The 13472-nt window shown below is 42.0% G+C and overlaps 1 protein-coding gene across 3 annotated transcripts; it reads left to right on the forward strand.

The window, feature by feature from the left end:
- Positions 1 to 63: 63 nt before the first annotated feature.
- On the forward strand, positions 64 to 13172 carry MAN1B1 (mannosidase alpha class 1B member 1). 3 transcript variants are annotated; one of them, XM_015878706.3, is made up of 13 exons: positions 64 to 358; positions 1514 to 1622; positions 2254 to 2390; positions 3161 to 3318; positions 3448 to 3557; positions 3737 to 3922; positions 4411 to 4559; positions 4840 to 5028; positions 5999 to 6189; positions 6531 to 6651; positions 6989 to 7186; positions 7497 to 7628; positions 8462 to 13172. In XM_015878706.3, the coding sequence occupies exons 1-13, from the start codon at positions 224 to 226 to the stop codon at positions 8663 to 8665; spliced, it is 2019 nt and encodes a 672-aa protein (XP_015734192.1). In that variant the 5' UTR covers positions 64 to 223; the 3' UTR covers positions 8666 to 13172. The 3 variants fall into 3 exon arrangements, with proteins under 3 accessions (XP_015734192.1, XP_015734191.1, XP_085377120.1); XM_015878705.3 differs by having other exon boundaries at positions 71 to 358; positions 3158 to 3318; XM_085520994.1 differs by lacking the exon at positions 64 to 358 and adding an exon at positions 364 to 742 and having other exon boundaries at positions 3158 to 3318.
- Positions 13173 to 13472: the final 300 nt, after the last annotated feature.

Here is a 13472-nt window from a genome sequence, read left to right on the forward strand (position 1 = left end):
GCCATACGGCGAGTGCGCCTGCAGCCGGAAGTGCCGTACAACCCGGAAGTGCTGCGGGGTTGGAGAGCGGCACCCGGAAGCGCCGCGGGGTGAGAGCGGCGCTCGAAGCGTCCGCTCAGCCGTTGCTCGGGGCGGGGAGGCCGCGGGGAAATGGCGGCGGGCGCGGGGCCGGGCGGGCGGCTGGGCGCGGGGCGGACGGGCCGCGGCCTCTGAGGCTGCCGCCATGTACGTCGCCGCCGCCGTCGCCGCCTCGCCGCCCAGGCGGGACTTCATCTCCGTTACCCTCAGCCCGGAGGAGGCGGTGGGCGCCGGCGGCTACAACAACAGCAAGGCCCGGAGGCGGCGCTCCTGCTGGCGGGTGAGGGCGGAGGGCCCGGGGCGCTGCGGGCTGTCGGAACGGGGCCGCTGTGCCGGGCTGGAGGCGCGCGGTACCGGCGGCCTGTGGCAGCCGCGATGTCGAACCGGGAGCTGCGGGCGGCACGGCTGCATTCTGTGCTGTGCGGGTGGCGGAGCTGACGGCGGCGGGACCGCGTGGCGGGATAGTCCGTGTCGGGGTGTTCGCAGCCTCTGGCCCTTATTGAGCTGTAGGAAGAGCTGGGAGGTGCGGGGAGATTCGTGGGAAGCTGCAGTGTTACCGAGCCTGGCGTTAACGCCAGAACGCCCCGTTTGCCAAAGGCGACCATTGGAAGCAAATTTCGGCTCTGATACATTTTGCTTCTATTCTTAGAAAATCAACAAATCGGTAACTGAACTGTTAATGTTTAACTTTGACCTGTTTCTCTATGGGTTGGAGTTCTTGGATCTGACTTCTCTGTTAGATTGATGTGGCATTTGGTGTCTGGCTTTTAGTGATTTGGTGTAAGTGCTGTTTGTCCTGTTTTTGTTGTGTACATTATACTGTTGGCTCGCTTTGTTTTGTATGGGTTGGTGGCTTTTTTTCCGGTGACAAACCATTATCTATGGCAGTCCTACAGATGTGTTTTTCAGATGCAGTTTGCCATACTTTTCCTGGGCAGTGGCTGATGTGAAGCTCATTTAAAGCCTTTCTTCTTTGCTGCAGTAATATGTTTAGTTTTCCTGCCGCTTTTTCCTTGCTTTCATTTTGCACGTCTGTTCTTTAGAAGCTCTGGACAGGAAGGGAAGAGATTTGTGGCATGTTTGCAATCTGACATCTGGGCAGATGCGCAGGTCAGCCAAGCAGGGCTGCTCTGGAAGGCAGCGTGCTGCACATGATGCTGTCTGGCAGTCTCAACGTGTGATGTTCTCCAGGGCTCTTGCAGCAAGCAGCTCTCATGTGTCACCGTGCCTGCTGTGCCCTAGGGCAGCATGTTGTATTTCTGTTTTCTCTGTCATCGGAGGGAATAAGCAGTGAACTTCTCTGTTGGAAACAGAGGGTGAAATTAAACTTAGTTTTGCGTTCCTTGCTATGAATGAACAGATAGGAATTTAATTTTGGTGGAGTGGGCTCTTGATGGAGTGCTAAATTTTCTTCCTCTCATTTTCTCTCCGGAAGAAATGGAAGCAGCTGTCTCGACTACAGCGGAGCATAATTCTCTTCCTGTTTGCTGCCTTGACAGTCTGCGGAGTAATTTCATATACAAGCGTGGGGGAACCTTGGAAAAGTACGTGTTCTGTATGGCTCTAAATTCCTTGAACATAGTGTTACACTTAAGAGGTTTTGGTAATGCTTCTGAATAGTGTTTATTTTGTTGACAGTGGCTGATTGCATCCATTACAGTAGCATTATGACATGTTTCAATGGGTATGCTTAATCAGAAGTATTTTTCATGCCTCTGTGTTATCTTGACTGGAGAGCATTTTGTTTTAGTTGATGAAGGCTTGGAGGCTGTGAAAGTTCTTTTCATAATGCTTGTATGTAGGTATTAGTAACTCAAACCAAAGCAGTAGGATAAGATGATCCTCTTTTAGTTTTGATTGTCTATAAGATTTGAAGTTCTAAGGTTTTCTACTGTACAAAGGCACATTTACCTCTGATTTAATATTCTTGACTGTATTTTGAAGCAAGGATAATGGAAATTAGAAAGCATGTGCCTTTCGGCAGCCTCCTTTGACTTCAGGAATTTGTTAATACCACTTGGTACTTTGTATCTAAGAATTATAACATGTTCATCCCTGTTTGATGAACAGAAACATTGTTTGGAGGAGGTCTCCTGTGGGAATGCAGGCTGTTAGGATTTCCTAGCTGGAACCGAAGTTGTTGATTGCCTTTACTGAGCAGCTTTGTGTGTCCAGGTTTAACAAACAAATCAGCGGATGAGCGTGGAACAGAACCAGATGCACCTGGATTAAAGCTGGCAAATCCAGCTGTCCTACCTGCACCCCAGAAGGCAGATGCCAACGCTGGAGACTACCCAGAGCTTTCACCTCAGGTATGAAGAGAAGAAATTGGATTTCCAGACCTGCTGAAGAGTTTGTGGAGGATGCAAGTAGTGATATTTTCCAACTGTTGTTATGGAAAGAAGTTTTATAACTTGCAATACAGACCTGCTGTGGACACAGTGCTGTCATCTTAGGAACCACTCTTGGCATGATCTGTGTCCTGGCTTTAACTTTTTAAGTGTTCAGTTTACTTTTTTGTAATCAGTGATACATGTCAGAGTGATAGGACTTTGTCACGTTGACCTCTTACTTGAGGATTCACCTACCTGCTGTAATAAATCTGTTTGCACCTGGAGTGCTCTGGATGTCACTGTCACAGCTGTGATGTGTCTGAATGGTGTGGTGGCTGACTATGACACATAGGGTGCAGTCAGTGTCACACTGAATTAGCACAGCTTTTGTGGTAACTTGAAAAATAGCATTGAACAGAGCGGGTGTTCAGTAGGTTTTGAAGGGTTACATTTGTAGGCAGCATGACAAGAAAGAAAAAAGAATTGGCTGTTTGGATTAGCAGAGCAGAGGACTGTTATTGCTGAACATACGCTTGTGTTTTTCTACGTGTATTTTTCTCATGAATTGTTAAATGAAGAAACAAACCAGAGCTAGCACAACCACCAACACAAACACATTGCCACATGTCTTCCGTTCAAGGCAGATTTTGCATGCTGGTATTATATCAGAATTAATGCTTTTGACTTATTGTTTGAATTTTATTGTTTGTGTGAAGTATTGAGCACACTTTTTTTCTTTTTCTCAGAAGAAGCCAAAATTACTACATGGTCGGCGGAATCCTTCCAATTTTCAGATCAAGCCCCCATGGGGGGATGTGAGGCAGCAAACCCGACATGACACCAGCAAGGCAGTAGAAGAGCCAGCCCAGGCTGATAAACAGGGGAAAACAGAGAAATCTGTTATCAGGTAGAAGGGTTTCCAGCAAGTTAAAGCTTTCTTTTTTAATTTTCTTTTTTTTTTCTTTTTTCTTTTTTAAATTATTGTTATTAAATATGAAATATATGAAATATTGATGTCAGCCTCTTGCTTTTGCAGCTGGAGAGGAGCAGTGATTGAACCTGACCAAAGCAGTGAACCTCCATCTAGTAGAATAAAGGAACCAGAAAAGCCTTTGTCTGTGGAAAGTGAGAGCCAGAAAGAACCAGGTAAATAGAGCACCCTTATTCCTGTTCACTTTTACTCTTGAAATTATTATTATTGAATGTATTTCTCACATTTACATTTCACAGAGTTTTAGAATAAAGTTTATGTGGGTATGATTTAGTAAAACAGCGTTTGATATTGCTGCTGAACTCTTGAGCAAGATGCTTTTTTCCTTTTGCAGTGCCCATAAATGAACGTCAGATGGCTGTGGTAGAAGCATTCCGCCACGCCTGGAAAGGATATAAAGATTTTGCCTGGGGCCACGATGAACTGAAGCCACTGTCCAAGTCTTACAGTGAGTGGTTTGGCCTTGGGCTCACATTAATTGATGCCTTGGATACTATGTGGATTTTAGGCCTGAGAGAAGGTAATTTCTTTTTGCTTCTCTGTTCTCACCCCTGAAATTCTTTGTTTTCTGTTTAGTCACTGTATGGTTAGAGGTCTTTGTGGGGAAGGTTTATTATGTATGGCTGAAAGGAGTAGTTTTCATGTTAATTTTGTATAAATAAAATTGTACACACAAAAAACCAACGTGTGTAAATATGTTTGTATATACATATAAAACCCCACAGCCCTTTATGAACAGACGCCATTGCTCTTGGCTTAGTATTTTATGCTGGATAAGAATATTCAACTATTATGTATAATAAGATATATGTGTGCTAGAAACTGAGGAATGGGTGGTAGCCACTTTGTGGGGTTGGCCTCTGCTCCCAGGTGACAGTGACAGGACAAGAGGTGATGGCCTCAAGCAGTGCCAGGGAAGGTTAAGGATAGGTACTATGCTAATGCCTCTGGGACAGTTGCTGGAGCACACCAGAGGTTAATAACTGTGCTATATTTTATACTTTGCAGAGTTTGAAGAAGCAAGAAAATGGGTAGCAAATGATTTAGCCTTTGATAAAAATGTTGATGTGAACCTGTTTGAGAGCACTATTCGTATCCTGGGTGGCTTGCTGAGCACCTACCATCTCTCTGGAGACAGCCTCTTCCTGGAAAAAGCTGTAAGTTATTAGTTCCAGAAATTAAACTGGATTAGTATCTCACAGTTGAAAAAGTTGGGGGAGGGTTCATCAGGAAGTTAAATGTTGCATTTTGCTGCTGTTTCATAATCAAAATGGTGGGAGAGGCATTTAACTTGTGACCATTATAAATTCTTGTCTTTCTCTCACAGTCTAAAGCTAGATCGCTGTCATCCTCATCTGGTTGTTGAAAGAAAACCTTAAAGTTTGCATGTGTTTGTGTTTACTTTTATTTTTTATTCTGTGCTCTTGTTTTCTTTAGAAAGACATTGGGAACAGGCTCATGCCAGCATTCAAGACTCCTTCCAAAATTCCATACTCTGATGTCAACATTGGCCGGGGCACTGCGCATCCGCCCCGCTGGACGTCTGACAGCACTGTGGCAGAGGTGACCAGTATTCAGCTGGAGTTCAGAGAGCTTTCTCGACTCACTGGGGATGAAAAATACCAGGTATAGAAGGCCCAGATGATGCTACTCTTTTTTGTTTGTTTGTTTGTTTTTTCCTTTTTTTTTTTCTTTGTACTTATCTACAGCACAACCAGCACTTTAGTCTCCCTGATGTTAAATGTTATGAAACTGTAGGTGAAGAAAGGAAAATTCCAGTCATTCCAATTATTTTCTTAAATACCAAAAGGTAATGGTGGAGATGATTATTTTTCTTCCTAAGGAACAGCTTTTTATTTTTAAAAAACAGGACAACCATCTCCTCACAACTGTCCCTTCACTCTTAGGACCGTTATTTCTGCTTGATGCTACATTATCTGATTTGAAAAAAAATTAAGTGTGGGCTGTGAAGCTGTGTGTAGCTTAATGTTCTTAGAGTTCTGCATGTGACTTCTTCATGTCATTATGTAAATTCTAAGAAAAAAATACTGTGTTGCCCTTCATGGGATTAAAATAACAGTAAATTAGATTCTGTGTCGTAGTATAAGAAGAATTTATTTAAAACAAAAAATAATTCCATAGAAAATAATAATTTCCACTGTTGTTTCTTGGTAATGTTATTCTGTTGTTTTGAAGCCATATCTGGAGCTTGTGTTTTGAATAGTGCTGTTATTTCTTTAGGGATAACATGGTTCATGCAGTTGTTTTAGCTGGATTTTGCAAGTATGAGTGAATCAGATCATAGTCTCACACTAAAGTACTGATTTTTGAGTGGACTTTCTGCACTCAGGAATACACTTGAGTTTTGTATTTGAGGAGGAAAGAATTTTAATTATTTCAGAGTACTTAATCATACCGAGAACATCAGGCTTTGATAGTCAGAAAGTTTGAAATGCTGTGTTTATTACACCCTATGAGCAGAGCTTGTTTTCAGAAGGATAACTAAAGATTTGTTACTGGCCAGAAGCTACTGGCCACAGTTTCTGTCTGTCATTTGTATGTTTGTAATTTATGTTTATATTGTTCTTTCTTCTAGAAAGCTGTTGATGAGGTGATGAAGCATGTTCACACCCTTTCAGGGAAGAATGATGGACTGGTGCCTATGTTCATAAACACCAACAGCGGGCAGTTCACTCACTTAGGTGTTTATACTCTGGGAGCCAGGGCTGACAGCTACTATGAGTATTTGCTCAAGCAGTGGATTCAGGGTGGGAAAACAGAAAACGAGTAAGTTTTTTCTGCTTCTCATACCTGATATGAAAATGATACAAGTTGTAAACATTTCTGTTGTAGCTTAATGCTGAAAAAAATATAATGTGTATGTATAACAGTCAGCTTAAAGTAGCTCACGTTCAGAAGCAGGTGTGTGATGACTTCTGGTAAATTGAAGTTCAAACAGCTTGAGAATTGGACTTTATCTCAAAATGTCTTCTCCTCAGAATACTTTTTTTCATCATCACATCAGATGTGATGAATGTTACAGACAGGAGAATAAATGTACATCATCAGCTGTGATGAAATGGATTCTGTGTGTATGTGAGCCAACTGGGAATGGTTTTAATTTACAGACTGTTGGAGGATTATATGAGAGCTATAGAAGGCGTGAAAAAGCATCTTCTTCAGAGATCGCAACCCAAGAAGCTTACCTTTGTAGGAGAGCTTGCTCATGGTCATTTCAGTGCTAAGATGGTAAGAATACACCTGCACATAATTACAAAAGAAAACAAGAGCAAAACTACCACCACAACCCACTCTCCTTTGTCATAGAATCCCAGTGTCTGAAGCTTCTGTGACAATGTCTGTTTTGTATATTACTACTTCTCCATAATTTAGAAATATAAAAATTTTAAAATACACCTGGCTTTTCAGATTAACCTTGAAAACAAGCTGTTGACCTCATCTTGCTCTGTTAGTACTAAAAAATGAGAATTTTTTCATATCACAGTATTGTGAAGTAGTGTGATATGAAATCTACTTCACTTGATTTATGACTTTTTTTCCTAGTAAGAGTTGTTTTGTCTTACAGGATCACTTGGTTTGTTTCCTGCCTGGGACTTTAGCTCTGGGAGCTCACAATGGATTGACTGCTGATCATATGAAGCTGGCCGAAGCCCTGATAGAGACCTGTTACCAGATGTATGCACAAGTAGAGACAGGCCTGAGTCCAGAGATCGTACACTTCAATCTCCATGCACAAAATGGCCACAAAGACGTAGAAATCAAGGTGAGCAGCCAACCGGCATCAACTGTAGTTTGATGACCCTTCTTATGTCTTATTCTGCTGCTGAATATCTTGGCCACACATTGGTGAAGTACTTCATAAAGCAGGTTGTTCTGTTACTTCATTGCTTTGCAAGTGTATACTAGTCCTTTTTTAAAAATTATACCTGCAGAGTATTTAGCTTCTAAATTATGTGTAGAAAACTCTTTTGGAGTAGATGGGGATGGGAGTTGCTGTTTCTCTCTCTGTGTATGTGCTTTTGGAGGAACTACTTATCTGAATTCCTCTTGGCTTTATTATTTTTCTCTTGCAGCCTGCAGACAGGCACAACCTATTGCGACCAGAAACTGTGGAAAGCCTTTTTTATATGTACAGATTCACCGGGGATAAGAAATACCAAGACTGGGGCTGGGAAATCTTGCAGAACTTCAATAAATATACACGGGTAAGGTTGGCTCATAATGCTCTCATTCTTAGAGAACTATGCTCACTTGCTCTCTAAGAAGAGCTTCTGAAGGCTGTCTTCTGTCTCTCAAAGCCATCAAAGATCTGCAGGGAATCTCGTAAGAGCAAAACAAAGTCAATTTGTGCAGTGTATTACAGTCAGAGATGCACAAAATTGGTACATGTTATTTCAGTGAATGTACTATTGCACTGATTAGAAAGTGAATGAAAGAAGCTCCGTGCAGACTACCAAAACATCTGTGTCTTCTTGGAAGCTGTTAGAATCTGTGCTGTGATCTTTAATATTCAGAAGCTGAGAAGGATCTCACTGGACTGAAACAACACTTTGGTTGCCAGATACAAACTGCCATGGGAAGTGCATTAATGCTTTAATAGAGGTCTTTTGCGTATTCATTCTAATGAGAGTGCTTTGAAGAGTCCACTTTGATACGCTGAAAAAACACGCAATGGTGATTAAATATCTGTGGCCTCTTCTTAAAAGATAAGTGTGGTGCTCTGACCAGCTCTAAGTGCACATGATTTCCTGTAGCTTTGTCCACAAACATCAGTGGTGTGGTCTTTGCTCTAACTCTACAAAATGAGCATAAATGGACATTTTGCTTCTTTTTGTTCTGGTGCTGTGTTCAGTGGTTTGCACAGAATTCAGTGAATTGCACAGAATTTTTGTAATTGATTTTCATGTACAAATGAAAAACAAGAACTAATTTTGCTGACTAGTACTTGTTTTTCTCTAAAAGCATCTGCATGCTGAGAGGTTAAAACAATATTTTAGATAATAGAAATATATGAAGTGCTTTTTTTGTCTTTTTGCAGGTTCCTACAGGTGGTTATACTTCTATTAACAACGTTCAGAACCCCATTAACCCAGAGCCACGAGATAAGATGGAGAGCTTCTTTCTTGGGGAAACGCTCAAATACATGTTTCTACTGTTTTCAGATGACATAGACTTGATTAATCTTGACAAATATGTATTTAACACAGAAGCTCATCCACTCCCCATCTGGGTGCCAGCATAGACTGGATCTCAGCGGGGTTTCCAGTGGTGGTGTTTTTATCTTTGAGTCACTTTATTTTTCAGGGTGTATGGAGAGATGCTATAGGACACCTTTTCTGGCTTAAACAAAACCTTTGAGAAAGCATCTCTCATTTGGAGATGTCATGTCAGTCTTAAACCTAATCCCTGTGCTTTGGACCTGGGATGAAAAAACTGTGCAATATTAAGCTGTTTTTCCTGGTATTGATGGTGAGGTTCAGAGAATAATCATAGTGTGGACCATGACACAGGGCTCTGGTGAATCAGAACTCCCTTTGTCAGTCTTACTAAACACTAATTAAATACCAGGAATGCAGAAAGTTGTCTTAAAGCACAGGAGTGACTGGAGAGAAGGAATAAGACTTCAGGTTTCTGGTTTATTCCCAACATATGAAACACCTGGTTATGGCACCACTTCTTCATAAGTGCCTGTGGTGGTTCAGATGGTAAGCGGAATAAACATCGAATGTTGTCCCAGGTAGAAGTAAAGCTGTCAGTGTTGATACTGATAGTCAGATCTCATTCCAAACAACCAAGCTATGCTGCATTGTGTTAGAAGGAGGAAGTGGCAGCAAAGTGTCTGTTGTACAGTGTCTTAGTTTTATAGAGCACTTCGAACAATCTGTTCAAGCAGTGGCTGAAATGAATGGTGGAAGAGAATTTGGTACTGGTTTGGCTCAAAATGGTATATAATTTTATAGACATTGCAGGTTTTTTTTTAACTTATCTGCAGGAATGCAGGAGACAATGTTGAAAAAAAAGTGAATACACATGCATTTTGTGTATTAATTGCATCAGTTAGACTCAGGTATTCTGACTGAAAGCTGCTTTGTGAGGTTGGGCACTGGGAAAGCTTGTGAGCACATTAGGTGTATTTCCATGTCAGCCTCCTCCCATCCCTTCCTATTCACATCTTGCATTGTGTTTGTTGACTCAGCAGGCTTAGCAAACTTCACGTTATTCATCAGTTTTTGGACTGTAGGGAAGTTGTCAGTTTTTGTTTATTTTTAATAGAAGTATTTCCATGAGGAGCATTACAAGCAGGCAGTCTCCATGTGTTATGACAGCTTCTGGACCCAGTAGAATTACTGAAGTCTTTTCAGTTTGAAAAGGAAGTAGAGCTAGGCTTGCTTCTTAAAGAATCCTATGGGAGCCTTCGGACCTTTTGTTTTTACATGTGCAAGATAGGTTTTAAACCATGAATTTGGAAATCAGCGTTCTTCGGTTTCAGCATTCTGTAGCTTTCTACCTTTTGATTTTGTAACTGTATGGACTGTCTTATATTCACCGATCTCAGAAATGTGCTTGTTTGTATTTTTTTTAAAGAGATTGTTCTTGCCAAAATGTCCTTTTTTCTCTCTAATGAATTAATGGAAGCAGTGGGAAGCATGCAGGTATGTGAGGGTGGAGGTGAGATACAGTCCCCTCATAATCGAGGGCTTTAAAACAGATCTAATCTGACTCCAATGGTTAATTTCCAGCAGTTTGGGTATATGTGTTTTACAGCCTCTGTAACCTTTGATTGGTAAAGTAAAATACTGCTTTGTTCTGTGCTGATCAGTTCTGTTTACTGGATTCAGAACTTGCCCCTTGGACCGCTCTTAAAGTCCTTTAAAAAACATTTATCATTCCATGTAGTAACGATGGCTTTTGGGAGTGCAGAAATGGTGCAAATTACACAAATGCACCTTTTTTTGTCAGCAGAGGGACCCCAAGTTTTCCTATACAGGACAGACCTGTGCAGAAGATTCATGTTCCTCCTGCTGCGAGGGCAGCAGTAACTTTGGAAGGTGTTGCTTGGCCTTGTGCCTCCCGCTGCAGCTCATAGCAATCCCTGAACTGTGGATTTTGCAGTGAAAGATACAAATTCCAGAACAGGTATTTCACCTATGGGGCAAACCCCACAGAGGAAATAAAGATAATTATTACGATATGGAATACGTTGAAGAGCTTGCCAGAAATAAGTTGGTGGAGTCTTGTATTAATCTTAGTGTAGTTAACTCTACAAGTAATTTTCTTTTGTCTTGTATGAGGGTGATGCTAATCCATTGCAGAGTGAGTGAAAGGAAGCAGAATAAACAGGCACTTTCCCAACACACTTCTTGTCTCATAACTGAGCTTGTCGGTCCAACTCCATTTCTGCTCTACCTAATTCTTCCTGGGAAACTTAGTTGTCTTTGCAAAGAGTCTCTACTGTGCACATCCCTTAAATGTGAAGTTAAGATTGCTTAGCTCTGTTTAGTTTAGAAAGCAAATGTTTGACATCTCTGTCATGTATGAAATGGCAGAAACCTAAATAATCTGATAAGAGCTGATCTGCTTCTTCCTGTTCTTTTGCAAAGGTCATTTAAATTGCTTATTTACTTTTGCTTCCTTAGCATAATGTGTTTCAGATCAGCCTATGAACTTTGTCCTTCTACCTTCTCCTATACACATCTCCCTGCTACTCTCCCTGAAGCCCAACAGAAACTTTGCACACCTTTAAATTCCTTTTTGTTCTTCTCCGTGGTGTGGGGTTATATTTTTGCGCTTCTTTGAACCAAAGCCTTAACTCTGGGGTATGTAATCCACTGTGGTGTTTTGACATCATGATGTGCTTCTGGTGATCAGGTTGAACGTCAGGGAAAAGTTATTACTTCAAGCCAAGATTTTCTCCTTTTGCACAGAGAGCTGCCTTGGTTTCTCTCCAAGAGCTTGAGTGCCTTGTCTAATTAAAATAGAGCAAAAAAGTCCAACCCTTCCTAGCTATACCATTCACTGAGAAGTGGATGGGGTAAGACAGCCATCAAGATCCTCAGGTGTAGGGCTGGCAGCATCCTGCTTGGGATTTAACCTGTTTGTTCAAAGAAAATTCAGTGTCTGGATGCAGGCACATTTAGCATCTAATCTGTTCAACTTTTTTGAGCACAGAACTTTCCATACCAGGCATGGAAACTGGCAGTTTGGCAAAGTCCGTGGTGTTGGCTTACAGGGAGCCTCCATGTTTCACACTGCTTTCTGATTGTGAGATTCTCAGCATTGTGTACCAAGCTCAAACTCAGCAGTGTTTGCATCTCCAAATATGAGCAGTCAGCTTTCTTTCCTATTCTATAGTGTGATGTTGCAGAGATAAAGGATGCATAAAGGATTTCTTGCAATTGCCATGTTCAAACAGCTTGTGGCAGTTCTGCTCTTGAAGACTTTTAAAATTATTGATATTACACTTCACGTATATCCCTCACACTGTGGATTCCTTTGGGGCAAGTACTGTCTGCAGAAGTAAACTAAAAGGATTCGTATAGTCCATTGTAAGAATTCAAGAACTTGTATCCCTCTGGAAGGTCAGAAGACACCTTGGGGACCTGTTAATAGAGAGGCACAAAGCAAGCAACTGTCCAAAGGTGGTAAATTGCAGACTGCTACCCAAATGACTGATATTGAACTTGGCTGCTGTAATGCATTGCTGGCTTGGTTTAGAGTGTCTGCTTGCTGGGAGCTGCAGCAAAACAGGGACAAAGGCAATAAAGGCAAGATGTGATTCTCTGTGTCTGCATAGACACCCGCTGCTATAGGTGTATTTTATGTGGTGCTCATCCTGAACAATTGCTAGGGTACAGCAGATCTCAGTGCAGAAGCTGGGGTCTGTGCACGTGGAGGGAGAATGCCAGACTCCAGCTCAGTGTGGCTGGAGGTGGCAGAGCAGTTTGAGCCATAGTTTCAGCAAGACAACCTGAGGCCTGGCTTCAGTGTGAGCCAAAGGCATGCTGACAGATCCTAGCAGAGGTAGCAGGAATTCCTACAGCAAAGGGAAAAAAAAGATTTCACTGAGGTTGTAGTTAACAGTCTTAAAGCCTCTCTCTTTGGGGCTAGAGTTTGCCTAATCAGGTCTTCCGTATGTTGCTCTTCATTTGTAAATATTTGAATAATTTGATAAATAGTCCATCTGGTCCTGTTCTTCCTCTCTGCACCCCTCGAAGAGGAGCACAAGGCAGAAGCTTTGTCCTTTTGATCATAAGAACAGGGAAGAGGTAAGTTGGTCTATATGCAAAAAAGCAACAGATACAAAGCATAGACTTTTTATCAGCACCTGAGTATTGTGAAGTAACATCAGTGACTGACAGTCTAACTCTGGGAACCAGTGTACTGTGACAGCAGGGAGGACCTGGTAGTGCAAATACTTGTGTTTAAGCCATGTGATGTAAGTTGGAACAATGCTGTGACTGTAAGCAGTGCAAGCCTGGGGTGAGCCGTGAGGCTTCTCCACTAACTCATAGAAGCATTGTATGCTGATGAAACGAGGCATCTGATGACCAAAACATGTATTTTTATGGTTCTGCTGGTATTTACTGATACAGAGTACATCGAGTAGGTGAGAATTTACCTGTTAATGTACAGAGATAGTTTGCTCCACTTTGAAAAATCAAAGCAATCCTTTTTTGTTGTGTTCGGTTATACTTACCAAGCCATGAAATTGTCATACACTTAAATAAACTTGTTATTTATTTTAAAGAGCTGATGTTGCCTCAAGTGTAAATGTGCTTTCTTCCTCGCTAATGTGTGGCTTCTGAGGGACAGCGAGACAAAACAGGATTTCTGCAAATCAGTTCTTATGTCTTATTTTCTTGTGTCTCTTAAGAAACAACAGAAAAAGATAACACTGAAACCCGCAGCCCTGGCTGGAGCTGAATATGTGAGGACTGGAGCACTGTGCAGACAGAACTGCTGCACAGAGCCCAGCGCAGGGTGCAGAGATGGTGGGGGCCTGGAGCACCGCTTGATGGGGTAAGGCTGAGAGCCCTGGGGCTGTTGAG

The sequence above is a fragment of the Coturnix japonica genome, chromosome 21 (assembly GCF_054131305.1).
Source record: "Coturnix japonica strain WE chromosome 21, WE-NBRP24, whole genome shotgun sequence".
In the NCBI taxonomy this organism is placed as follows: Eukaryota; Metazoa; Chordata; class Aves; order Galliformes; family Phasianidae; genus Coturnix; species Coturnix japonica.